General features: G+C 43.5%; 5 protein-coding genes across 5 annotated transcripts; 2 read left to right on the top strand and 3 right to left on the bottom strand.

The window, feature by feature from the left end:
• Positions 1–2,949: 2,949 nt before the first annotated feature.
• PHALS_04440 (Ankyrin) lies at positions 2,950–7,098 on the top strand (the record flags this gene model as incomplete). Its single annotated transcript, XM_024718553.1, has 5 exons — positions 2,950–4,818; positions 4,888–5,140; positions 5,572–5,588; positions 5,671–5,911; positions 5,987–7,098. 5 exons carry the CDS (start codon positions 2,950–2,952, stop codon positions 7,096–7,098), a joined length of 3,492 nt encoding a protein of 1,163 aa, XP_024583941.1.
• A 272-nt stretch (positions 7,099–7,370) lies between these two features.
• Positions 7,371–8,458, bottom strand: PHALS_04439 (nterminal domain containing protein; the record flags this gene model as incomplete). Its single annotated transcript, XM_024718552.1, has 3 exons — positions 7,371–7,779; positions 7,840–8,231; positions 8,309–8,458. 3 exons carry the CDS (start codon positions 8,456–8,458, stop codon positions 7,371–7,373), a joined length of 951 nt encoding a protein of 316 aa, XP_024583940.1.
• A 506-nt stretch (positions 8,459–8,964) lies between these two features.
• Positions 8,965–22,027, bottom strand: PHALS_04438 (dynein heavy chain axonemal; the record flags this gene model as incomplete). Its single annotated transcript, XM_024718551.1, has 4 exons — positions 8,965–9,097; positions 9,166–9,347; positions 9,422–15,933; positions 16,006–22,027. 4 exons carry the CDS (start codon positions 22,025–22,027, stop codon positions 8,965–8,967), a joined length of 12,849 nt encoding a protein of 4,282 aa, XP_024583939.1.
• Positions 22,028–22,145: 118 nt separating this feature from the next.
• Positions 22,146–24,806, top strand: PHALS_04437 (uncharacterized protein; the record flags this gene model as incomplete). The annotated part of the gene is made up of 3 exons (XM_024718550.1): positions 22,146–24,137; positions 24,189–24,359; positions 24,417–24,806. The coding sequence occupies 3 exons, from the start codon at positions 22,146–22,148 to the stop codon at positions 24,804–24,806; spliced, it is 2,553 nt and encodes an 850-aa protein (XP_024583938.1).
• Positions 24,807–24,928: 122 nt separating this feature from the next.
• Positions 24,929–25,350, bottom strand: PHALS_04436 (60s acidic ribosomal protein; the record flags this gene model as incomplete). Its single annotated transcript, XM_024718549.1, has 2 exons — positions 24,929–25,062; positions 25,131–25,350. 2 exons carry the CDS (start codon positions 25,348–25,350, stop codon positions 24,929–24,931), a joined length of 354 nt encoding a protein of 117 aa, XP_024583937.1.
• Between the last annotated feature and the right edge of the window lie 2,104 nt (positions 25,351–27,454).

The raw sequence follows: 27,454 nt of genomic DNA, 5'->3' as shown, positions 1-27,454 counted from the left end.
GCAGATAAAAATAAATAAAAATCAGTTTTGGATTTTAAACGGAAGAGTAATTAGCCTTGGATTAAGGCAATAATTACTCGTGGAGTAAGCGGATTGCGATCTGCTAACTCGTACTTGTTCTAAGTAAAGAACAAAAGGTTGGTGACCTAGAGTACGCTTTGTCTAAGCGCAACGCTACGGCAGCCCCGCTGCAGTTTAGGATCGAGGTCACGCTTGTAGCAGAACAAGACGATCGTTGTCGAAGATTTTCGGGAATAGGCTGGACACATTTGCTGAGGACCATCTGCAGATTGGCGGTTGGGGGATACGCGTTAGCCAAATGGCTATGAGTAATTTCATATCAAGTTGTGCAATTAACCAAAATTTTGTAGCGAAATACTTCCCTTTGTTTTGGTTGTGTCAGCACAGTCCATGCCGCTAGAGGTCTTACATCAGCTTTAATACATCATTTGATTCATTTTCCTGTATTCTCGATATCCACGAAGTGGGCTCGGTCTTGGTGGAATTGATTTTTACATGACTGATGGGCCTTCTTTACCGGACTTTGTAACAGAAAACACATCTTTGTATCAGTTAGATTGAGCGTCATCGGCCAAGAGCGTGACACTATGCAGAAAAGACAGGATATGCCGATACCACGGTCAGATGAAACATACATGAATATGTAGTACGAGAAAGGGTTCGCTTCGGGCTATGAACAATCCCACACATGCTGTGTATGCACTTCGTGGGACTAATCGCTACATTTTACCATTTATCGTCGCATTAAAAAAAGAGATCAAATTAGACTAGTATGCTCTAGATGTGCTAGACTTTTATGCGGGCTCACAAAGGCCGTACAACACCTCCCTTCCTGTTTATGAGCTCGTGAGCAAATCGAGCGCGAATTATTGGATGGCGACAAATCAACGTTTCAACAGACTAATGGGCTAACCATCATTTTGCTAGAAAGCACCATCTCAGATTTTTATTGTCACTTAAATGCTACAATCCAATTGATCTAGCTGCACGACTGCGAAGGTCAAAGAGATGATGAAGTCCATATCTAGATGCACATTGAGAATTCGGAAATGATCGAAACACCGCAACACCGCAACACCGCAACACGAGTCTTAAAGTACAGTTACGTGAGGGTCACCGTCTGCCTGCTTTGATGGGCAAGTATCTGTGTGGAGCAGATAATTTGTCAGCGCATCCACAAGGGGTAAGCTTGTATCTCTGAAATTGATGGGCTACCTCAGAACTGTTTGAATTTTCGAGATTCAAATTCGGCAAGATGGTTTTTGCGTCTTCACGCTTACGGCTTCGCGAACCTAAGGTAAGATCACTGACCTTACGTTCTATAGTGAACCAGTACGAGTGTAGCGGATTGCAATCCGCAACCTCCAAGAGTACACAAAATCTTAACCAAGGCAAATACATTCTTTCGTTTAAAATTGAGATTGTATTTATTTTTTTATTTGCGGCAGTGCCGCCTATATCTAAAACCTAATTCATATGCATAACTACTGACAGTCCCGCCACGAAGTGGATTCTTGTTACGGTGTAGCCACACCATGTGTGATTACACCATCTTGCGTAGCCTACACCCTTGTATGGCTTGTGTGACCCACCCCTGAACGTGTAATACAGTACTTCTCGATGAGCAGAGTGGCCCGCATAAAATTACACGTACCCTGGTATGAAAGGGTGGATTACACAAGATGGTGTGACCGTACAGAGGTGTGGATTACACAAGTTGGTGTAATCACGCATGGTGTGGCTACACCGTAACAAGAAGCCACTACGTGGCGGGGCTGCCAGTTGTCATGAATATGAATTAGGTTTTACTATATAATTAGGAAAACCTAAGTTTTAGATCTGCCGCAAATAAAATTAATAAATACAGTTTCAACTTTAAACGAAAAAATATATATGCCTTGGTTAAGGTTTCGTTTACTCGTGGGGGTTACGGACTGCGATCCGCTGCATTCGTGCTTATTCTGGTGTGAAACGTAAGGTCAGTTGCCTTAGCTTAACTTCCTCTAGGCAAAAATACTACGGCAGTTCCGCTGCAGAGCACACCCTCCTTGGATAATGGGGTAACCCGCTCATCGCCGAGTATTGGTGGCGGTAATTCTTTAGAATTTGGTAGGTGTATGATACCAATCTAATCGGAGAATATATTGGCACTCTCACCGATAATTGAGTAACCGCTTCGGTCGCGAATACCTCACTATTGGTGAAGGCTTGTTAAATATAATAAACTGCTGTACGGAAGCGGGTTTTTGATTGAAGTACGCTTAGAAAGGCAGCCACGGAAAGAGCTGAGAGTGGAGTGGAATTCAGGTGCAATGGTTGCTGATACAGCGGTCATTGTGTTTCTTTGAGAAACAAAACACATTTGAGCCCAGTGTGATTCATATCTTAGTGGAGACCGAATAAATCGGTTTATGCAATGACTACGGAAATGCGAGGTTTCATTATGAGAAATAATAAAATACATTTGTGTTTATCGAGATCTAAGCATATGTTCTTTCGTAAGTAAACTAACAGCATTAGTTATTTGAAAGGTTCTCGGTGTTGCTTCTGGTAGGAGCGCACGAATCCAATCTCTTTGCGTTTGTTCACGCGACGTCTGAAAGTCAATGCTTTCCTCTGTGCAAATCGCACCGTTACTTCGGTGCGGTCAAAGATTCCTCTGTGAAAGGTACACGGCAACCCCGTCGAACTTGTTATGCAAGTAGCCAGAAGATGTCTTGCTGCTTGATTGTAATTGTTCAATAATGTCAACAATTTTAAGTTGTCATGGTGAAGTTTTGCATGTAAACGAGTCAATCAGCACGTTCTAAACCCTCACTTTTGGGATCGGAAACCAACGGTACAAAAATTATTGCAATTATCGCAAATGAGGTGGTCCACCTTACTTCAGAAGTCAATCCAAAATCAACAAATGTACACTTTTTCTCAATGATGGAAGACGACAGCAATGGCGATACATTAATGTCGGACTTGTTGCATGTGAATAATCTCTTCGCAAGCACTTACTTGAGCGACGTTTTGTTCGTATTGTCATCTGATGTAGATAGATTGCCAACGTCTACTAGAGCAATATACGACAAGAGCTCAGATGGAGATCACCTGATTCCCGCCCATCGACTTGTGCTTTCTCTGCGTAGTGGTGCGTTCCGAATGGCGCTGTTAAGAGTCAAGAGTAGTCAAGTACCGGGTCATGTTTGTTTTCCACTCAAGATCTACGTCAAAGACACATCATATCGCATTTTCTACTCGTTGCTAAGGTTCCTCTATACGAACAAGCTGGAGTCAGACAAAGATAGCGATCAACAGAGTCAAGAAGAATTTTGGTCTCACCTATTGCGAGCTGCGTATGTGTATGTAGTCCCATCATTAGTCAATATTTGTGTCAAAAAAATGGCCAATATTTTGGAACGGAAGAATGGCAAAGTGACAAAAACAGAGAATACAAAAGCGATCACGCAACAGCACTTGCAACCGAATACACTGGATATGCTAATATTCCTGGACACAATCCTGGCAACCGATCCATCTTCTGTACGACAACGAGAACAAGTAGATACATCTTCTTCATGGACTTGTGACGTCATGCTAACACAGTGTACGAAGGCCGTGCAAGATTTGGAAACTTTATGTTTACGGCAATTGCAACACATGGAAGAATTTGCATTTGCTGACTTGTTGCAAAGTGACACGGGGCAACAATGTTCGACCTTGCGTTTATGTGAGATTCTGAGACTGCGATCTGATACGCCGTTGAATACTGCAATTCGATATCAACTTGGGCGGGTCGTCCATGAATTATTGCGACTTGGAGAGCCCTTAAATCGCATTGGTATGAATGAGACGGATTTACCACTCGTCGTGGCCTTACAGACTGGGAATAATGCAATTATTCGTCGTCTACTAGTCAATGAAGATGCCCCATATTATCTTCTTACTGATAAAATTCCATTACTCTTTTTAGCAAGTGCAAGTGGAAATGTTCAACATTGTGAAATACTTATTGAACGCAATGCTGGAGAAGTGAATCATATTTTGCAATTAAGAGACGGGGACAAGGAGATTGCAGCCGAGTTTGGGCATCACCAGACCCCACTGCATATTGCGAGTCGAAAAGGTCATAGTGCTGTGGTGAAGCTATTGCTGCAACACAAAGCTGCGTCAAACTTGCCGGATGAAGACGGCAACACAGCATTGCATTATGCGTCAAATGTTGCCACGGTTCAAGTGCTGTTGGATCGTACGTTTCGAACAAATCCGAATATTCCAAATAATAGAGGTCGGACCCCGTTACACGTTGCTGCTGCTAATGGAAATGTTTCGGTCGTGTCATATTTAATTCGTCATGATGCCGAGCAAGAGTTAGTAGACGATCAAGGGCAAAATGCTTTCCACCACGCTGCAGCAAATGGCCATACAGAAGTCATGCTTGTGTTACTTCACGCGAGTTCTGAGAAGACAATGAGGAATCAGGTGCACGTTGCTGTACCAAGCAAAACAAATATTCACAACACAACGCGAGATGACAATGTGCAAGAGGTAGAGCAACATGAAACAAGCAAGTTCGAGGATTCTGAAATCGTACAGGACTCAAATGAATTTGATATTAATCGTGAAGACTTGAAAGGCAACACTGCGTTTCATCTTGCTGCCATGTCACCATCTGATCGGTGTCAGAAGACGCTCCAAGTACTTCTTGAGAATAATGCTGATCCCAATCGCACCAATTGGTTTGGCTACACTCCACTCCATTTATTCTGTTCGCATCAGCATGGGCCCGCAAGTCTCGTACCCTCTTTTGTACGTATCCCAGAATTGCCTTGACATGGTATCAGTTGCTTATATCTAATATTTGTTGAATCTTCTCAGATTGAACATGGTGCAAATATTCACGTACAGAGTCTCGATGGTAGTACAGCGTTGCATTTAGCTGTTGGACGAGGAAGCGAAGAGGTTGCAGTTGCACTTGTGAGTGCGGGTGCGTTCGTACACTTTCTGGACGCAGCAGGTCGCAGCGTTGTGGATCTTGTAGAGAGCACGAACCAAGGAGCGTTGCTTGTACCAGTTTTACGCAACTTGTCACAATTTCCTGATTCTATTGGCGACGACCAGACGACCGAGTGTTCGGCATGCCATGCAACCTTCCGCTTAGCGATGCGCAAACATTATTGTCGTCATTGTGGACGCACAGTCTGCTACAATTGCTCGCGCAATAAAATTGCGATCCCCAAGTTTCAAGTATTGAAACCCGATAGAGTTTGTGACACATGCTATGACGTCCTAACGTTTCGGAAGGTGCTTTAAAGTTATGGAGCAACTTAAGATATTTGTGCTAGTTATTGGACTTATCATTGGTTACTATTTCTATCATAAATCGAGTGTGTGGGCAGTTAGACAAGAATATCTCGAGCAGCTTCTATGGCGAAGACGCGAGTGGGTACACAAGCCTTATCTGCACGTAATACTCCTCTTCAGGCGTCACATACAAGCGATAGTATTGTGATCTTTGCATCGCTTGTGGGTGCGACGTTGCGCTGTGTTGTCCACCCTCAGTGGCCGTGCGAAGCACTGTTAGTAGCTGCTGCTGACGCTTATCTCGCTGCGTTTCCACAGACTGAAATACCGGAATGTAATGTTGTATATCATTGTCAGAAGCAGGAGATGCTTGTAGCTGGAATGCCCATCAGCGAAAGCTGTGCTAGTGGCGACAAAGTTGAATTGGGCTTGACACTACCGCTAAATGGCAATAGTCAAAAGGATACAATTGTATCTACTACCTCTCGTGTTTATGATGTAGCTCGACAAGGAGAATTGAGCGAGTTCTGTGTGCTGTTTCACAAGCTTCCATTAGGATTTACCATGAAACGAGGACTTGAGAGTACTACTGAAGTCGGTACGATTTATCCAAAGAGTGCAGCGACGCACTTTCCACGACTTGCACCTGGTGTGACCATTGTGAGCATTGCAGGAATACAAATTGAAAACAAGGGACTTCGTCAAGTGCACGAGGTGATAAAGAATGCCGAACTTCCGCTTCGAATTTGCTTTCGAGGACCGAAGTTGCTACAGTCATTTGTGAGATCGTCGAAGGTGCTGCAGACGATGACCAGCCAGTGTCAAGAACGACAGTGCAAAGAATCTACGGATACTCGTAGTGTGCGAAGTAATGGCAGTAGTGGGAGTAGCAGTCGCAAAGGTCGGGCAAGGAAGAAACGAGAGGATTTTAATAAAGAGAATCAGCAGAGGAAGTCGAAGGACTGTATGTCTGAGACACCAGAATTGCACGACAACACACACGAATTGTATGTATCCAACGACTCAGACGACCTGCAGACAGATTCGATAACTGAAGCGCATTTGATTCGACAGATTGAGCAACTTAAGGTGCAACTTCTTTGCAAACACGAAGAAGCAAAGCAAATTGCGCGGCAACTTGAGACATGTTCGGCACAGTTGCTTGTTTTGCGTGGGGATTCTAGCAATGTGGTACCAGTGGAAGTGCACGAAACTACTACTCCTCGTTCCCGTCGTGAAGCCCCTCCTTCCAGTCATAATTTCTCTAAAGTTCGTCTGACGTCGAAAGTTTTAGAAGCGATGGATGAGAAAGCGGGGCTTCCTCGACGTGGAACTGGCGCTTACACATCTTCAAATGTGTCCTCAGTTTCTGGATATTCGTCTCAGTCTATGCCTGTTGTACGATCCACAAGTGAACGAACGCGCAGTGTGCGTGCAGTGACACATGCTATCGGGGACACAATGTCGACTTCGTCATACACTTTAAAGTCATCGATCGTGTCAGCACGTCGCAATCACTCACCACGTGGTACAGCACTTCGAAATTTAAACAAACGGTACAATTATATGCCTCCAAAATATGCTACAAGCACGATGGGGGTTGCTGAAACAGGGTCTTCGTCCCTTTCATCGCGTGGAGCTGTCATTTCGCGTGCACGGAATTCACGGAACCCCTTTTTAACAAGAAGTGAAAGTCCTGGTGTTGGTTACTACGACGTGCAAGTAAAAGATCGCGTTTTAGGCGGAGAAATTGGTGACTCGGATCGCTCACTTGCGTGGTCTTGAAGAATGAGGTAAAATCATGTGAAGAATTTGTACCGTATTGTCATACTTAATAGGATAACTGTTTGACAAGAAATATATAACATTGCGAAAGTTCTAGTTATTTGATGAATATTGCATTATTTTGATATTGAACGCATAGGAACTATCCTCACACGTACGCGATTCCCTTTTAAGCTAGAGACTTTAGACTTGTATTAAAGCAAGTCCAACCACAAGCTGCTGCGACATAAATACTTGACTACGCCCTAACAACGATTCGCACCATTACCTGGTCAAAAGTCAGCGACACCCGAAGGCGAATCGTCTCGGTCGTACAATGTTTTATTACGTGGACCAAACGTCGCTTCAAAGTGTTCCCAAAGTGCTTGAAAACATGGTGTCACTTGCTTGTCATCATACCCAGTAAGGACTGACAGCTCGTCTCGCCAGAGTGGAGTGACACCAAGAGCTTTTCGTGATGCAACAAGAATACTAGCAGCTAATACGGACGGTCGATAGACTTGAAGCGAGTATTCTTGTAATGCTAAATCCACAAAGAACTCGGCATATTTGCAGTAGTACCCATGAGCTTCATCTACTAGTTCGGCTCCTAAAAGCCGATCATCAGCGAATAATACCGTCTGGTTCATATAATGCTGTAAAAAATGCAATGGCGTCACCATGACTAATCGCCACTTCAGTCTGTACGCACACCAAAGTCAATGAGCGTGGCTACAGCTTTCGACTTACAAACGTACGCACTTTTGAAAACTATTGGCTTCTGCATCGCTAATTTCGTCATGTGAGTACATGCGATTCCCCATTTCCCAAAATTCCGCCATGGGAGGTATCTCGTCTTCTACGCCTTGAAACTTGAGTGCTAACCGTAAACAACTGAGTGCTAACAATTGAAATCGATCTTTCCGTGGTAATGGTCTCTCGCCTGTCAATATTGTCTCTAGATACCCTACACCAGTGTGTACATACTCTTTTCGCATGCGTAAATGCGTCTCTCCCACCTCAAGCATCCAGTCTACGAGCACACGACGGTATTTCAAATATTCATATTGTTTTGAGTAATCAGGTCGCACGAGCTCTTGACGTAACATGGCACGGTACACGCTGTCAACGTCACGGTCTTCTAGCGCCACCACCTAACAATAATAGCAATAATTATTGTCAAAAAATCTAAAACACACTGAACAGCAAGAAGGGGGGGAAGTAAACCAACATTCTTTTCTTCAAACGAAAGTTCTGACGTCCAAGGTACGTTCGAGACAAGACGACTAAGGACGTCATTTGTCTCGGACTCTTGTGTGCTCATGAAATCTTCGTCGTCCAGTACTTCGTCACATTCAAGACATTGTGCTTCCCACTCCATGATCTCGCAACTTCACTAGTGGTTGGCAAGGCGAAAGTCAGGGGTTGGGCGAAAAGAGTGGCAACTTTTTTTCTTATTGCCGTGTCTTCCACCGCCACAAAGTGAAAATGTGTTGGACGATAGCAATAAATTGCCCATCTGGCACAAAGTGCCAAGTGAGACCCTACTATACAAATTTCAAGTTGAATGCACTTGTCTCTAGCTCCGTCGCCCATTTATATTCAAGCCACAATCTTAAGCTTGCTCATAGTGAGTTCTCATATAGAATGGAGCAAGTTGGAGGATGTAGAAACGATGAATTAGCCCGAAGAAGGAGATAAGGAATACACTTTCAAGCCGAGAGTAGATAAGAGCAAGTTGGTGAGCGGAAACCAAGTTGTGACTTCGTGAAAAAGACAATTACATTACCTACCCCGGATATGCTGACTAAACAGTCGAGTAGTTACTTCGGTTGCACTTTTGGAAACGTTATACGGATGTAATATACTGTAGTAACTATGGTCTTACTAGTCATCCAATTGAGAGAGCATGGCTACACCACGTGCGACCCAATGCGTCTCTGGCTTGATCGTTGGCAAACGAATGAAGCAAATGAAGTTTGTTGAGTGCCCAGTAGTCGACAGCGTACCTCGTCGCTCGCTGTACAGGAAAAAAGAATGAGAACAGTTAATTTGAAACGGAATGGTGCAATAATAACGTTACTGCACCTTGTTTTGTAAACCGGACACGAATATGTCAAACGTTGACTCAAGGCCGATTTTTTTGTTGGGCGAAATAGTAATACGGGCGCGAGGGAAAATAGTACTTTCGCGTCTGATTCGACAAGTGCAGTTGAATTTTTATCCCATTTCGCACCTTCAAGATATAACCCACGTACGTAAACTCCATCCTGTCAAAAAAGAAAAACCCAACCAGTCTGATTCGTTAATCTCTTTAACTTTCAAAAAGTCTTCTTGAGCTTACCTTTGGTGGTTGTTCGTATTCAGTCTGCGGCATTGGTTCGTGGTCAAAACCCAATTGATCAATAGGTACCGTGTGTTTTCGAGCATAATTCTGACTAGCTCCAGTTAAAAAAGCTTGCGTAAAGAAAAAACCAGAGAGCCAAAACACTACGGGAGGGTCGTTCAACAGCCAATTGTTAAAATACGAAAGACGATCCAAAAGATCAGTGACGTAACTTCCAAGTGGTTTGAGCGAAGGATAGGATCTTGATGCCCAGTGAAGTGGAATTTTACCGTAAAACAAGTTATTCGAAACATTCTCAAGCTCTGCTGACATGACTACAAGACCTTTCAATGCTTTTCGTAAGCTTTCAAGACTAGATCGAATTGTCGACAGGAGGGTATTAAAGCGCACGAGTTCTTGGCACAGTACAGTGTTCATTGACTCGTCCCATCGTACGGGGTATCGAAGCTGAGCAACTTCCATGTCGTAATTTGATGGCAAACGAATCAGTATTTCGCTCGCTACTACATCAACAAGCGTTTCTTGAGATGATCCATTACTCCCTTCTTTCCCACCACTCGAACTTTCGGTTAGCAAGACATCATGACAGAGTTTCATAGAAGCATTTTGATCTTTTGTAATTGTAGCATTGTCATGAAGTCCAAAGACTCCAGGAGAAGCTACTAGAGGCAAATTCTCAATAAAGTTCAGATAGGAGTCATAGTCTCCATCATTTGGTACCGTGTATACCCCGTGTTCATCAAACGCATAGCCGTCTTCAACCACGTTCTGACAGTAGAATCTGCTAAGAAGTGACATGAGCGTCCGTCGGTCTTTATCATCCGTCACACGTCCACCATAGTTGCACTCACCAGTGCAATAATTTAACGCACGTAGTGGTAACTGCTCGTTTTCATCAATAAACATTGCTAGTTGACGAATACTGATACTCAAGTCCGACTCATTGAATTCATACGGAATGTTCCATCCTAGAGGACCAAATTGACGCCGTTCACGCACCAAAGCATGGAAAAAACATAGCGAATAAAGAAGGATTCGAAATGCAGGACCTTGTTTCACTGCGTCTAGAAATCCAATCTCAGCAATTGGATCGGATAGATACGAGCCCAACAGATTGGCTCGAAGACCTTGTGGAGGTTCATTTGTCATTTTGACTCCGTTTTGCAACACGGCGGGTGGAAACACATCCGATGGATACGTGGTACACCATAATCGAAAATCGGGGAGCGTGTTTTCAAGTGTGATGTCCTCTGCAATCTTTTCCATAACTGGCATCCAACTTGGAGCCAAGTGGCAATTCTGAAGCACAACCCACGACCCAGCCTCTCGTGCGCGTTCAATCATACGTTCGGCGATCGGACCTTGACCTTGTCCGAGTGAAATTGTCTCGATCTTTTGATGCATTGAATCGGCGAATTTCAACACCGAACTGATTGGATCGGATCCAGGGGATAAGATGAAGACTAAAGGAGACGACACACTACTATCCGTGAAGGAACGGGCCAAATCAAATGGTGGAGGCTTAACAAACTTGTCCCCCATTTCATTAGCAATGAATTGTTGAATACCAACTACGAGGAGATCTGGACGAATACATCGGAGAATCAAAAGACGATGAAACTCTAATTTTTTTCCTATTGTGCCCGGGAAGGGAAGAGTATGACCGACGGAGCTGTCATAGATAGCTTTCCATTGGTTTTCGTGATCAACCAAATCCTCAAGAATGCCGTTGAAGGCTGGTAACGTACTAAGTCTAGAAAATTCTGCCCATTGTTGGTCACTCAACCATGATTTAATTGGATTTGAAGGGGGTTCAGAGAGAGCAACACCTCCAGTGAGCAAAAAATACCATTCATTGCTTTCGATTTCATGTTTTCCTTGCTTGATGGATGTACATAACACAAAGGAAAACATGAGTTTATCTTTTTCCAGTAACGAGCGACAAATATTACGATAAAGGGAGAAAGTAAAGTGGTTGTCAAGGTAACGAAGGCGCTGCGTAAGATCTGGAGAGCGTTCGCTGTTTAAAATGCTGGCAATGAACAAATTGATGAACCATGAAAGTGAGTACTGGTATACTGGCTCAATGTTTGCAAGCTGGTCTATGCAAAAGAATAATACCTGGCTTGAGTAAGCCACAGGTTGATACCCTTGACGAACCGAATCGATCTCTAGCTCTGTCTTTTCAGCAACTTGTTGTTCTTTTTGGATGGCATCAGCAACAGTTTTACTCTGATTCATGGTATTAATTGCTTCTTCATCTTCAAGAATATTTCCTTGCGACGAAGATAAAATGGACAGAATCTTGTCTTCAATTTCTTTTAGAAGACCCTTATTTCGTACATTTTGAACAATTAATCGATGCTTTTGCTCTTCTAAATCCGGCCGCTCTTGAGCTACAACAATCCCCAAAAGCTGATCTTCCAGACCATGTGGAGTGATCATGAAATTTACTAGAGTCACTTTCACAGAGACTTCAGGTAGATAATGAGGATTCCGATACTTGGTCGTCATGTAAAACCGAAAGCTTTCGGCATACTCCACCGTAGTATCCCCGAGACGAATGCACGTGACTCCACCTTGTTTGAATGTTTGTTTCAAAAGCAAGGGTTCAAGTGACGGATCCAGCTCTTCACCAATATTCTCGAGCAATACTGGTGTACCAAATTGAACAGAGTTCTCGAGCGTTCGCATATAATCGCCATCTGTGAGTTTAATAACTTTCATTTGATTATCTTTTTCCATATTCCGAATCCATTTGTTTGCTTGTCCTTGAGGGTCAATCATTAATGGCCATCGACGGGAATTAAAGACAATAATGCCATTATCAATCGAGAACCCGTCAGTTGGAAGACCATCAAGTTTCCACTTTCGAATTTTTACAGCGTCACCGAGTGACCCATTTAGCGACGGAAAATCACTGCATGGAATCTCAAGCTGCTTACAGCGATTGACCCAGCCGTGCACAGCATCTTGTCGATAGACTGATGTAAAGGGTCCAAGATATGCAACGACTCCCGCGGAAATCAAGACGTCTCCAGTTAATCTACTGTACTGATCCACTAATTGCTCCGCAAACTCTGTCCAGCGCGTCTTTTCTCCGCCAAGACTTTCAATCAGTGTCGACGCACGCACGAGCTTTTTACCGGTCAACTCCACCTGGAACTCTAAATTTTCCTTTTGCTTTGTAGCCAAATCAAATTGCCGTTGCAATGCTGCAAGATCTTCTTCAACGTCTTTCAATTGTGTTAACTTTTCATTGAGCTTCTGCATCACTTCAGCAAGCTCTTCTTCGGCTACTCGCAGTGCCTCACGTTTAGGTGCCACAACCTTTGAGACGTTGTCATATAACGCCATTGCATGGACCCATTTGCACAAACCTGCCGCTGCTTTCGAAGCCTTTTCTGCTTTTTCGGGACTAAAATTTTCGTCGGAGATATATTTGCTAACGACAAGTTTCATGGTTTTCGGGTCCAAATTGTCCTTGTCAAACTTTTTAAGTGTCGTGATGAAAGTTGGATCGCTCAACATTTTTTGGGAAGGTCCCCAAAAGTCCATTATACGCTTAGATGGATCTTGCGGGTCGGGAATACGAGCTGGTTTAATACCTAACATGACACAAACACCTTCACATACAAACTTAACACCTGCAGGTGGATTACTCATCGCTTTCACTTCGTTTATCTCACTTGGTTTGATCGTATCCAAAGCTTTTAATGCTTCTTCTAAAGCTGGAATAGCTTCGGCTAAATCAGCCTCAACACTTGCTTTTTGGTGTTCGCACTCAGCTTTCGAAGCATCAGCCACGGCTACATCAGCTTGCACTTCACTGCGTTGAATTTCTACGCCAGGAAGCTTGGCTTTGATCTCAAACATCAACATATCGGTATCTTTTGTTGACTGATCAAGAACAGGTTGCAGATCTTCCAACTCGGCTCGCATCACCGCTACGTTGGATTCAGCAAAACTGATTTTATCCAGACCAATCACGTAACGACTCCGAGCACATTCTACAGCCTCACGCCGACGCAAAAGAAACCCCTTAAAAGCCACAATGAGCTCTAGATACGATGTCGGTGTTACATAGTTCTTACGACGTAAATTTTTTAAGAATTGATCGGAAAGTTTCGTAATGCTAACATGAAAGAATTGACAAGTATCGACGATAGCATTGCGAATGTTTACACTGTCCATTGCAACATCCGCTAAGAATTTCTCCGCCACAGCTACAAGCGCATCGGATGGCCAAGCAGTAAACCAGTCAATCGTACAGCAGTTAATTAACGACGGAAACTTGCGCAATCGATCCCGGAAAGCGTCTCCAATGGGTGAGCACGCAAGTACAATGTGTAGATTACTTCGGACTCGCTGTCGAAAAAACGCATATAATTGAGGCTGAGTCAGATTATCCCCAACAATTTTTCCCAGTTTTTCCTTCACATGAGGACGAACAGCTTCACAAAGACCGACAATTTCATCATACATGAACAAATTAGGAATCTCTCCTGAGTTGAGCATATTGTTGATATCTTCCACAAATCCATCGTACTTGATTTGAGTATCACTAAATAAAAAGACGACGGGTCGAGCTCCAGTCCCAGCGCTTCGTAGGACTGTTTTCAAGTCTTCTCGCCACTCATTCATTGTATAATTCTTTGAAATTTCAATCTGTTGAAGGTCAAAATCAACAATAAACGCCGCCAAACGCGTAAGGCTCTGTCGTCCACTCCCACCTACACCAACAAGCAGAGCATTACCACCGGGCATGTTCAAAACGCGAGCAATCCGCGATAAGTGCTCAATCGCGAATAAAAACATGACTAAATTCATCGGTTTTCGACTCATGCTGTTGTACTCGGTCAAGTATCGTTCGAAACACTGGATAAGGTGAGCGATACCATCAAAAGTTGTGTCAAGATGAACATCGACTTCTTGATACTGCCGTGGACTTGCGTTCGAAACGACGTAATTGCCAAAAAATAGATTGCGCATATCCACGTGAGTCACCGGACCTTCTTGACCACGTTTTAAACTTACAAAAACTTGATCGAAATTTGTCGCAAAGTGTTTCAGCACAATGTTCTTTTGCGTCGTACTGAACCACTCACGATCGTCCTCGTCAATTAATCGGTCCCCGATCACTCGTAATGATTCATGTACCCATACTTTGACCAAACTGGTGGTACGAAACTCGTCGTTTGGGACGACTAACATCATACCCTGTACAATTCGCGAGAAATCGCGTAAGTTGAAAGTATAATGTGACTTCTGAGGAGTCGGAAGGAGTGACATCATCGCGGATTGATACAGCTCTAAAGTGGCAGAAACTACAGTTTCGGACAATCGTGTTACCTCGGAATTGAAGGGATGAGAGCTAAAATACCAATCTAAAATCGTGGTAAAGATACGAATGAGTGTCGTGTTATCAAATTCAGAAAAGCACAGCAAGTTAAAATGTCGCAACAAGCGAGGAGTGATGTGGTTTCGTCCACCACCCGGAGGTCCCATTGCTGCAAGAACGATTGTGTCGACAATTTTGCGCCACGACATATCTTTAAGATCGTAATATCCTCCGTTATCAATGAGTTGTCGAACTAACTCAATTGGGGGCTGAGCACCGTACGCTTCAACCAATGGCATGTTAAGATCATCAACAAAGATTATTGCATTCTTGCCCACTGGTGGTCCAAACACGCCTTTCCGCCGCTTATCAACTTTTCCGTCAATGATATTTTGCGTCATATTTGCAGACGTTTTAGCTGAAAATGACAACATGATGATGGAATTTTGATCTTGAGGTAGAACTTCATTTAAAATCGACGTCATGTAGCAAGACTTGCCCGTTCCTGTTGGGCCACACACCAATATTTTCCTCTTGTTTGATACTAATAGCTGCACCAGATATTCCAATTGAGCTGTAAAGATGGTTGGTACAACAATCTGGTTGAACGGCGTATTGGGTGGAATCACATACGGCTTGAGCCTTTCTTCCCATTTGCACCATTTGGTTTCATCAAGACTAAAATAATAGTCATGCAGGTTACCGTTAATAGGCACTGGAATGGCCAAAGTGTACGTTGATTTTCCATCGTCAAACGCTGGTTTCTCCCATTTACGAACTTGGAGTGCTCGATTAATAGCGGAGAATTTTGTCTCTAGTGCCGACAAATCGTCCATAATTGCGCGAACAAAGTTACACAACTTGAGTCGACCTTCAGCATTAATGCTCTCGCTTACCGACCACGCCAATGAGAAGACGAAAAGAGATTCAATCGTTGCCTTTTTTTTTGAGCTTGCATCTCTTGGAAGTTTCGAAAGTTGTGCTTCCAAGATGTGAATGAGACTTTGAACAAGATTAGAATCAACAGTCGGTGAGAGCTCAGTTAATTCTTTTCGAACAAAAGCAATGCACGGCTCAACAAGCCACGAAAAAAGAAAAAAAATGAGCTTTCGTTGATCAAAATTGATTTCAAACGGACCGCTCACTGGCTCCTTGCTTCCGTCCCCAGCTGTAATAGTATCTAGCCACGAGTTCAAAAGGGGGGTCCAGCCTAATTGTTCCGGCTCCATATAAATCATACCACATCTGGACACAGTCGCAGGAGATGCAACAAGTAGATCCATTGGTTCAAACATCATGCTCATGACGGGACTCATGGCAATGATCTCACCACTCATCAAACACAATTTTCTATTGTCATCTAGCACTGTATTCATATTTTCAATCCAAACGGCATCAACTGGTCCATCAAACAGTAGCCACTTGCGATCTAACGATGGATTGTTGGCAAGATTTCGATAATTTATTGCAAGGACACCATCATTCCATTCGTGTGAAATAGCGTCGAACTGGCCATAGAGTTGCCCCATGGTCACTGATTTTGGATTAATAACGCTTATAGCTACGTTCGTGTATCGAGAATCGTTTGGAAATTGCTGATGCAAAGAAGCCAAAACTTCCGACAAGACTCGCCAAGCGCATGTCTTACCGGAGAACGGCATTCCAACCACCATAAATCCGTGACGAACAAGCATCATTTCGTACATTTGAATCACTTTTTCAACAAAATTTGGCACAGGTTGCAAGTTTAGTTGTTTGCAGACAAAATCGATTGTACTAAGCATATCTCGTCGGTCAGGAGGGTCAATTTTTACACCTGGAAATAGATCCGAAACAATGCCATGAAACAAAGGGACGTCTGGCGATAAAAATTTCGGTAGGTTGACATCAATGATTGACCGTAAAACCAACGTATCTTCCCGTAGATGAGCTTCTGCTCGCTTTAAGTTGCCAGCAGCTCGAAGAACAGCCATGACAGCTCTCATACCATAGTCATAGTGAGATTGGGACGATAGTTGCTCCGAACAGAGAGTATACGTTGTCGTAATCTTTTTGGATAAAGCACTAGCATCAAGATATCCATACGAATACAGCATAATCTCTGCAATCATGGCGTAATCCGGTACCATCATGGCCACTGTGCGAAAGAGTACCTTGAGGTTATCGGGCAATTCCGCTCGTCCAGCATAGCCAGGATTCATTGTAATGAACGGGCAGCACGTTGGATTTAATCGCAGTTCGGTCCCTTCAAACACAAACGTAGCAACATGTTGGGCTTTAGCCAATTGTATGCAAAGGATTTGTTGCGCAATGACTGACAACACTTCGAGCTGAATTCGATTGAATTCGTCGAAACATGCCCAAGCACCAGAACTTGCAAGTCCTTTAAAAAATTTTCCCATTGCCAGATAATCCAGACCATCCGAGCAATTTGTAACTACGCATTGTATGGCAATGGCTTTTGCTAGATCTTTCGTTGTTTCTGTCTTGCCCGTGCCAGCTGGACCTTCGGGAGCCCCCCCAAGGTTCAAGTGAATGGCCCCAGTTAGAGTTCGATAACACCTGTCGGTGAGTGGTGTAATAACTAATCGCATACTATTTCCAAGATATTCAAACGCGTATAAGGCAAGTGTATTGATCATACGACATTCCAGAGTATGAGGCTTGCCACTTGTAGCTGATACTCGTCCTTGGATCCAATAGTATCGAAGTTGAGCAAGCCAATCGAAAGCCGTTGGATCGATAATCTTAAGCTCAACTAATTCAGCAATTGTATCGCGATTGTGAACATCCATCACAACTAAAGCTCCTAAAGTTATCCGAATCAATTTTGGTAATTCACCGCGGACCATCTCAACTGTTCGCTTTAACTCTGTGCGTAGTATATCCAAGTAATTTTTAAGTGCCTTCGAGTCAGTTGCACAGTTATAAAGTGCTTTTTCACTCTGTTGCGTCCACATAGTTTGGTTAACAGCTAAAACCACTTGTCCTGGCCACTGCTGCACCCATTCTAAGCGCTCTTTGGTCGAATACTCCACTATTGATTCATCTAAATAAAACGCGACACTCTTTTTCATGGCCATTTCGACTTCTTCGAGCCAAATTTCAACATTACCGCCGGATTGAGTTGGATTTATGCGCTTTTGAGCAATTTTTTCGTAATGAAACGGTACTTTTTCCATCTCAGGACTCAACATCGCAGAAATGTCAAGATTTTTTTGAAACTCCAGCTGATTAATACCGTCAAACGCTTTCTTTAAATGGGGTTGTACGCGAAGTGGATCTTTAGTTTCAGCAAGGATTTCAAGTAGCTCATCGTTGGACAAGAAGAAAAAACGCGGAAAGTAAATTCTTTTTGTCTCCAAGTAATCATTTAGTCCTTTTTGAATTGCATCCAAGTCCAAGCTTGATTGCTGAAGACTTGGTAGCAAGTCAGATCGCTTTGCAACTGTCAATACGGCTGGAAAGGCCACTGTATCTTGCATATTGCGTCGCCAATTTGCATCCACTTTTTGAAAGAGAGCACCTTCGATTGGCATCTGACGCATAATATCTTCCGAGCTAAAAATTGGTTCCAAATACAGCCACGTAGCTTGCACTTTGATCCAATGATCCATGATATCTTGGATCGAAATGAGCATCTTCTCCCATTTCAAAATGCGTTCCAAATACGGTTTATTATATTGACTGCCACGCATCGATTGAGTTTTGACTATTTGATCATCAATTACCTGCTGAATCTCATCCGTCGAGCACAAGATCGAGGTCCCAGTAGACCTGTATGTCTTTGTCTCAAAGTTCACACCCACCCATTCGGAAGCCATTTTGTCCAGTGCTTTTTCTAACGAATATTCCTTGAATGCATTCACGCATGTTTCTTCGATCGCACTAGTATATCGATGCAATCCTAGCTCTATCATTTGATTAATATTCGACTTGCTATGGACATTCACGTGGATGCCCGTAATTCGTTCAATATCATTCCAATGTCGTTCACGCATTCCAGGGGTACATACTAACATCATCAATGGAAGGACGTTTTCAAACATATCATCGAGACGATTTTTAACTTCTTGAGCCATAGTTATTGCCACACTATATACTTCAGTATTTTGTTCACACTCTTTGAGAATTTTTCCAATTGTACGCCGGAATTGATCACAATCGCGCTCAATCTCTTCGGCATTCACGGACGCAAGTGGGGCCGAGCGACTTAATGTCATCTTGTCCATTGTCTGAGCGATTGTAGACCACAATTTGTCAATTGGACTCAACATATTGTGCAGATCGGTCAATGTTGTCTGGTTATCTGAGCCCGTTTTTTCCAGCATCGTTTCTTGCTCTTGAATCAATTCGGCCTCAGCTTCAGCTTCTTCCAAACCTTTTCGCACAGCCTCAATTCGTCGTAAGATACTGTCTGAGTCGGTTAAATTTGCGAAATTTCGCATCTTTTCAATACGTCGCTGCAGTGATACCAATTGATTCGTAAGTTGCTCTTGTTGTCCGTCAACAATAAGCTCCAGTTCATGGTGTCGCTTGCCTTGAAGCTCCATACTTTTTCTTTGAAATCCTTTGATATTCTCTGGCCATCGAAACGTTTTAAAAAAAAGTTGGATGTCTTCTCGAGTCATTTGATAATCAAACTCTTTTAAGAAATGAATATATCGACAGACATCTTCGTACACTTTAGTGTTCAGTGTATCAATAACTTTAATGCTACTGATGTAAAATTTGTGGAGAGCTTTCAGTTCGAAAGAATCGATCGGTTCCGCAATGAGAGTCGCGGCAATTTGTTCGTATTCGGTAATAAGAGTGCTCATCTTCTTTGAATTGTCTGCAGCAACTTTACTTAACAATCTCTGTGCAAGAGCCTTCATCTTGTTCGCGAGCTTAACTTTGACTTCAGCGCACGAAATTGCTAAAAGTCGAAAGCTGTACTTTTCTGAAATTTCATTTTTAAGACGAGACTCCACAAGATCAAGCTCCTTTATCTCGTTTCGATAACCTTTTAAAATATCAAACACCGTCTTGGGCTCATCTTCATCCTCACCTTGCAAAGCTTTGTCACTGCTTTCAATCAATTTCTCCAATTTAGCTTCGTATTCACCACTAATAACGAAATTGTACGGTTCAAAAAGCGCGAGAATAGCTGAAGGATCATGCATATGCTCAGCAATCAGTTCTGCCAATGTATTCTTTGCTTTTATGACAACTTTGTCATCTAACGCCATTGTACTTGGTCCGAGAGGGCGCGACTTACAAAGTTTAGGAGGAAGTCGAGTTTGACTGTCGATTCGAGGAAGCGAATGAGACGCTTCGACAATCACATCGACACAAGACGCAATCTTCTCACGCAAAACATTTGGAGAAGGGTCAATGAAAAACATAATTGAGTTTGTATCAACAATCTCGCTTGTAGTTATGCAATCGACACCAAGAAGCAAAGCCGACTCCCCTGTAAAAGTTTGATTTGAATATTGACGAATAAAGTCCACAAATTTAGTGATCGAAGTTTCTACTGACTCTCGCAAGTTCCGTGCCATTAATACTGCTGCAGCATCAAGAACACCAATGAATTGAGAATAATCTTCCGTTTCGATATCTCGAGGTGGACTATTTAGTCGAAAAAATTGCGATCGATCTTTTTCGATTGAACCTTTTCGTAAATGTTTGTGGTGAGCTTTACGCTTAGGAGAACAAGTTGTAATGGATTGAGAATTACATGCATCTTTCCGACTCAAACATCCGTTAGCAAAACTAGACATGATCGTCGGCTCGCTACTTTGAAGAGTGTAATACTGCAGTTGAAGCGCGCAGTCGTTAACTCTATCTGCTGCTGCTGTCACCCAACACGTTTTCAAGCAATCTTTCACAAGACTTGCTCGTTTAGAAATGGTATCAACGAAATGCAAGACGGTTTTTGGCAAAGTTGCTTGAAATTCTGGCCGATGGACCTCAACGAATAAAATTGTAGCATATGGTGCTCGTTTGCCAGTGGGTACAAGTTCCCATTCAGATGGAGGAGTTTCCATGATCCATTGCTCTTGAAGAGCAGAAGTGACTGGATTGATCGCAAAAAGAGTCTGGTGTAGTCGACTTCGTGCTAATTCGATCCGTTCCCTGTAAATTCCAGTGCGACGCAACACACGCCAGTCCCAAGAGCGGTACGATTCATCAACCCACCACTTCTGCTCTGCTTGTAAGTACAACGGATTAATCTGTAATCGTATGCACGTGCTCGCGTTCAAAAGATCATATTTAAGCATACTGCGAGCCACTGCTTCGTGATAATTTGCGTACATTTCTTGAGAAATTGCTGCAATCATCGCTTCACTTTGTTCATCAATTTTTTTAACAGCTTCATTATTTAATCCCGTTGGTGCTGGCACTTGCAAACGTCGAAGTATGCGGGAAGGACACTCGGAAGGCATTGGGACTGTTCTCGCTGCAATAATGTACAGATCCACGTGCTTCCAGTAATTCTCCATCGTCGTTACAAATTGTCGCTTTTCATCCTCAAACAATCGAGCATTAGTTTCCATAATCTCTAAATGTAGTGTCTTATTCTTCATATCCAGCGCAAACTGTGAACGTGGTCTGGGACTCTGGCGATTCGGTTTTGTAGGAGACGGAGATAAGAAGATGCCGCGACTGGTTTCCACATGCCGAGTGTATATTCTCGAACTATCGACGGCGCCATTGAGCTGTTGAATTAATACCTTGTCTTCTGATTCTTCGCTTAGTATGAGAGAATTTTTTACTGCTGAAGAATCTTCCAAGGAGTTGTGTTCAAGTGCGGGACACTTTGCCATGATTTTCGATGGTGAGCGTATAGAAAACTTTGCTTTTGCTACTGGCATTTCCAGTTCTCGCTTTGTGAAAGTAGAAATTTTATCAATTGTTAAAGCTCGAGCTGATTGCGTGTAGAATGCTCCAATACGATCACTAATTCGGTAGTATTCTCGATCTTCGCTAGGCTTTGGTTCCTCGTTAAGCCGAGCTTTACTACCGTTCAGAACACTACCTCGAAGCCCTCCTAACGGTCCCAAGTTCTCCAAGATTTCATTCAAAGATCCTTCAAGTCGATCACTTCGTCTCTCGCATCGATAACTTATATTGTTCGTCTGCTCTCGAAAGTCACAATTGCGAGTTTTGATTGCGCTTTGTAGCATTTTTAGGCGCGCCAATCGTACAGGACTTCGCTTCGGAGAGCCTCTCACCACATTCTTTATCAGATCCTCATTTTCTCCTTGGCCTTTCATACTCGATCTGAACGACTCGCCGTCTTTGTTCTGTTTAAAAAAGGAAACGGTGTCGTCTTAACAGGAAACCACCGATTCACCTCACAACGTGTCCCTTGCAACCTTTTCGATTCGCATCATGAAAGCCGAGGCTAAAGATGGGAACAAAAGTATGGATGCGTTGTATGCACGCCCAGACGTTATCGTGCAGTCCGACGAAGACGCGGCCATTGCTGTACGACAAGTTACCATGACGGGTGTCGTGAGTTCGAAACAGCGACGACTTTTGGACAATAGAGTAGACGTGGACATGCCGTCGTATAATTCCTGTACGCTGAAAGAATGCCTTTGTCTTGAGTACATTGCTGGTTTTCAATGCCAATTCGAGCGCATCTTTCCAACGCGACGAGCACTGTATCTTAACCCTCCGAACGAAAATGGCGTACCCAAGTTTGTATGTACAACGATCCGACCGACTTTGCTGCCGTATCGTGAACTGTACGACTGTCATACGTTAGCTCGGTTTTTGGCTGGAATGATTCAGTACGAGCCATTGGCTAATCCGTTGAATCCACCTCTGTATTTACCATCACCAACGTTCACACTTAAGTGGCAAGCAGGAGACAGTTTTGACATGGCAACACTTCTGGCATCGTTCATGATTGGGGCAGGGTATGATGCATATGTTGTCAACGGAATTGCTCCAAAATGGTTATGTCTATTGGATCAGAGCAAAACCCCTTTGCCAGATTTGCCAGTGGAGAAAGAGCTGCACACACTTTGTGATCGTATCATAGCAAACGATCGTTTGAAAGCACGAGAGAATACAAATCAAGTGCCTTTACGAAGCCGAACAACCTTTACGAGCAAGATTTTGGAGAATCAAGAATCAGAGGTAAAAGAAGTGGACAATGTTCACATTGAAGACAACTACAGAGACGATGGGGAGGAGGAAAAAGACTTCTTGGAAGGAAAGCGTGTACATGCTTGGGTGCTTGTACGAGCAGGGAGCCGTGAAGTGCCCGAGCACTTTTTCCTAGAACCCTCGACAGGACGAATGTACGCGCTTGACACCTCGCCTTACATCTTGATCGAAAGTATCTGGAACCATGAAAATTACTGGGTCAACATGCAGCAACAAGCCGTACATCTGACACGATTTGACTTGTCAAACTCAAGTGATTGGGAGTATGCAATCTTATCGATAGCTGAGCGAAAAGTGGAAGCGGAGGCCGATCAAGACGCAAAAGGAGGAAGCAACCTCTCGAATGATCTAGAGATTCTGAGTACAAAACTTGATGATCAGCTGGGAATTGAGGCTACAGACAATGATCTTATCCTTGATATTCCTCCGTCGTGGGTGCACAAGCTTCAGATTGATCGTGCAACATTCAAGAAGAAGTTTGTACAAAATAGTCAGCAAATTACACTTTTTCATCGTGCTAAAGTGGAAGAATTTGCTGAAGGCACTCACGAACAGGGTTTGGTTGTACGAGTGACCCTTTTTCGGGACGAAGAGTACACTTTACCCATTGAAATTCGAGAATATTTTCAAAATCGAAAGGATCGACTCGAATCGCGTTTCCGGTTCCCTTTTGAAGGGAAGTTTGAAGAATTTTTTGCGGCAGGAAGAAATCCAGATGCACTTCAATCGCGCACGGAATGGTTAGGATATCGTCGAGACTTTCACTTTTATACTGATGCTCGATCTGATGGTCTTGTGACACGTCAAGAGGAAATTCAAAAGCGTGTTGTCGAACACTTTGACAAACGTGACGACTTTCTTTGCTTTCGATCCGTGACACTTGCATCAGAAAACGAGAAAATAGATGCCAGGAATCCATACATTTTGCCAGGCGGTCCTACAGGTGAAATTGGCATTAGAAGTATGAAAGAGAAATTTGCGCGGAATATGAAACTTGTAGCTGATGAAGATCAGCGCAAACGTGCGTACAATGTCCGCGAAGGTTCAATTCAAGTATTCTTTCATTACGCTGAAGGAAAGATAACCGCCAGCTCGCGTACGTATCACAAAGCTCCGAATGTTCCGATTGAAGTTGTCATGGCAGATCCAACCTCAAGAAAGCCAAAACTTTCAGTGCTTGAAGACGAGATGCGAACATTTTTGCAGGTATGTCGATCGTAAAGCGTTGACATTCAATCATCTAATGTAGTATCGTAGACGGAGAAAGACTGTTACAATGCCATTCGCCGTTCTGACATTGAAACGCAAGATATCTTAAAAACTCGAAAACGTGAAGAAAGTGCGATCGTATTAGAGACAAATGTATTTGATCAAAACGAGCACGAGGTTCAAGATCAAGACAAAGAAGATGTCCAAGAGCTCGAGATGGTACAGTGTTATGTGTGGCCCGCGTAAATCTTTACCTCATTCGTTATTTTTCAATAGGTGCAAAATGAAGTCGATTACCTTAGTCCATTCTTGCCAAGCGGGTATGCTACGGAAAAGATTTTGACGAAAGAGGAGGCTCAAGCTGTACGCGACCTTTGTCTACGTAATCTGAAAGAGCGATTATTAGAGCGCGCAAATATCATTCAAGGACGACTGAATAAAGAAAATTCGCAGCTTGCAAAGCGTCAAGCCGCTTATCAACGTAGTCAACGGGAGCATATCGAGGATCCAGACGACGATTTCGAACGCTTTTGCAGTGACACAATGTTTCGCATTCAGATCCTAGAGCAACGGCTAACGAGACATGAGGAGACGGCACTGCTTAAATACGCGGAGATGGACAAACGGTTGAATAGTGACCCGCGTTTGCGTGTGCTGCATCGATAAAAAGTGAAGTTCTTGGTCGATTTATTCAGGTTACACATGCAGGTAGGACATTCATACATTGTCATAAGATACCTGGGCCAAATTTCCTCACAAACCTTGCAACCGACTAACTTTGAAGAAGCCTAATAGTCCTCGTCACCACCGAACATATCCATGCCACCACCCATGTCAACTTCTTCTTCTTCCTCAACGACCTTCTCCTCCTTCTTAGCAGGAACAGCGTCACCAGCAGAAGTGCTAGCAGCGGGAGCCGCACCTAAAACATGATGAGAGCTGTAAGCAAATGCTAGCAAAGAAAAATAAATTCAATTGCAATTATTGTACCAGCTGAAGGGCCAGCAAGGAACTTCTCAACGTCCAGGCCACGGTTGAGTAAATCGGCAAAGAGTGGAGCCACATAAGCAGCCACGTCGTTGCCCGAAGCCTTGAAAGTTTGGTTCAACGCGTCAGCAGTGATCTCGACACCAGCGTCGTAAAGCGCTAAAATAGCCAAAGAGGCGGCGTATTCGTCACGCTGGGTCTTACTTAGATCGGCGAAAGACATGGTGCGTCAGGAAAGAGTGAACTGAATCGGTTTAAGCTCGAGAGCAGAAGGCAGTTTGGGCATGCCAGAGGCGACAATTAAACGGAAATGACTGGTTCCCATAGGGCGACTTAATATAAGCCAGTAGAAGTGCGCGGTGAGGGAGCCTTTAATAGAAAAGAATCCTGACAACGAGCCAGAACTAATATTTTAGTATAAGTGATAATTTGTTTACTGTGGGGTGGAATTGTATTCAATGATTTTGTGCTGAGTGACAAAATTAGTTGTAGAAACTAGGAGAATTAATACAACCACCGGTTGGTGAGTGAATCAGACGCTTTCATATCCACAAATGTATATGCTGCAATAGTACGAAAAATCTATCTAGACTACAGCTAAAAGTAAACGTTGTATTACCTCTCACATGTAGACTGTTTTCTTTTCTCACGTGCGGCTAGCAGCTCACGTATACCACCGACCCTCCATCTCGGATATCAATTATCTGCAAAATATTGTATTCCGATACTTACGAATTTTCACGATTACACCAGTCTAGTGGAACTATCGTGAAATTGTACAATAAAGTGACCAATACAATTGTACTAATTGTGTGAGGGCAGAGTACACAAGATTACACTATTTACCTTGTTACACCCTCCCCACAAAAATGCAAGCCACACAGGTTTAGATTGCTTTGGTCTTTTGAAGTCATTGCGCAAAAGTGGCCGCTTTACAGACAGCCACTGCGCCGCAAGTTTTACTCCATTCTCTGCGTTTCACCGTGCCTGCTCTATCTAAGCTTGTTTTAACCGGAAGTCCGCTCTTTTGTGTCAAGTGAGGTGGCTCCACGAGCCCCACCCTAATACGCGGTATCGCGATCGACGCGCTTAAAATTCTTGGCACTCAAAAGTCTTGGCGTTTTTTCTGATGAGAGTAAAACAAGTGACTCAATGAGTCCCGAAAGAAAACCTCCATCCACATTTGGCGATACTTGACCAAGCCGTCTCATGGAGAAAGAGCTCACCGCGCTTACTCTCACTGCTGCGTGATTCTTGAACTCCGCGCTTTTTCCATCGACGGGAAGTGTTACCGTAAAGTTCATGACAATGGTCAGTTCGTAACTAACGAACTGAATTGTCTCAACAAGCCCAGTTTGCTTTCTGTTCGCGCAAGATTCACGTCAGTTCTTTCTCGAATCATGTTGTCGTTACGGGTCCAAACCACTCGAAGTCACCCGCCGCTCTAGCTAGGCGTGGAAGCCTTCCCCCATATTCTAGGCAGGATTATTCCAAAGTTGCATTCTAGGCAGGCGCTTTCTCTACCTACACCGCATCACTCTTCGGGAGTGTCTGCCCTTGGAACAGAAGCCGGTTAGGAAATCTCGGCCCGATGAGGTGTAGATTTTGCTGGCGAGAGTGTTAGTGTTGGACTCAGTTTGTTCACTGGCTGGAGACACGTCATACCCGAAGGCTCTCCCACAAAAAAAATTGATGAAGCAAACATTCGTCCGGAATGTCGTCTCATGTATGGCAATGCAAAGTAGAAGCGATACCCATCACCTCAACCTCCTGCTGCTGATAGCCCCGCGTTGCTAGGGGCAGCTGTAACAGCGACTAGCTTAGAATCGCTCTCACAGCAAGGTTAGTTGCCTCCAAAAACTGAATAGCGCGATGCGACGAGCGATCCTGCCTCTTCACCATGGTAGGTAATTGCCGAGAGTGGTAACATCCTCGATTTACTCGCCAATCCATTAGGTGTTTCACGTATGAGTTGGCCACCCCATCTCACCTAGGTAATGGGGTTTCACGTGCCCAGGGATGAAAGGGTGTGGGTTACACAAGATGCTGCGATCACACAGTTGTGTAGGTTACATAAGAAGCTGTGAGCATAAAATGGTGTGGCTACACTTAAACAACAAGTCAGTACGTGGCCTGAATAGCCAGTAGTTATACATTCAATTATGTTTTACTGTATAGATTAGAAAACCTAGAGATTTAGATAAAGTTTTGCCGCAGGAAAAACCAAAAATACAGTTTAGATTTTAACGGAAAAACTAATTAGCCTTGGTGTAGGGTTTGAAGCAAATCGAATAATGAATTAGTGGTTAACAAAAGAAAACTATCTC

Source organism: Plasmopara halstedii (assembly GCF_900000015.1).
Source record: "Plasmopara halstedii genome assembly, contig: Scaffold_2616, whole genome shotgun sequence".
Taxonomy (NCBI): domain Eukaryota; phylum Oomycota; class Peronosporomycetes; order Peronosporales; family Peronosporaceae; genus Plasmopara; species Plasmopara halstedii.
The sequence above is the reverse complement of the archived record's forward strand: the minus strand, read 5'-3'. Positions and strand labels throughout refer to the sequence as shown.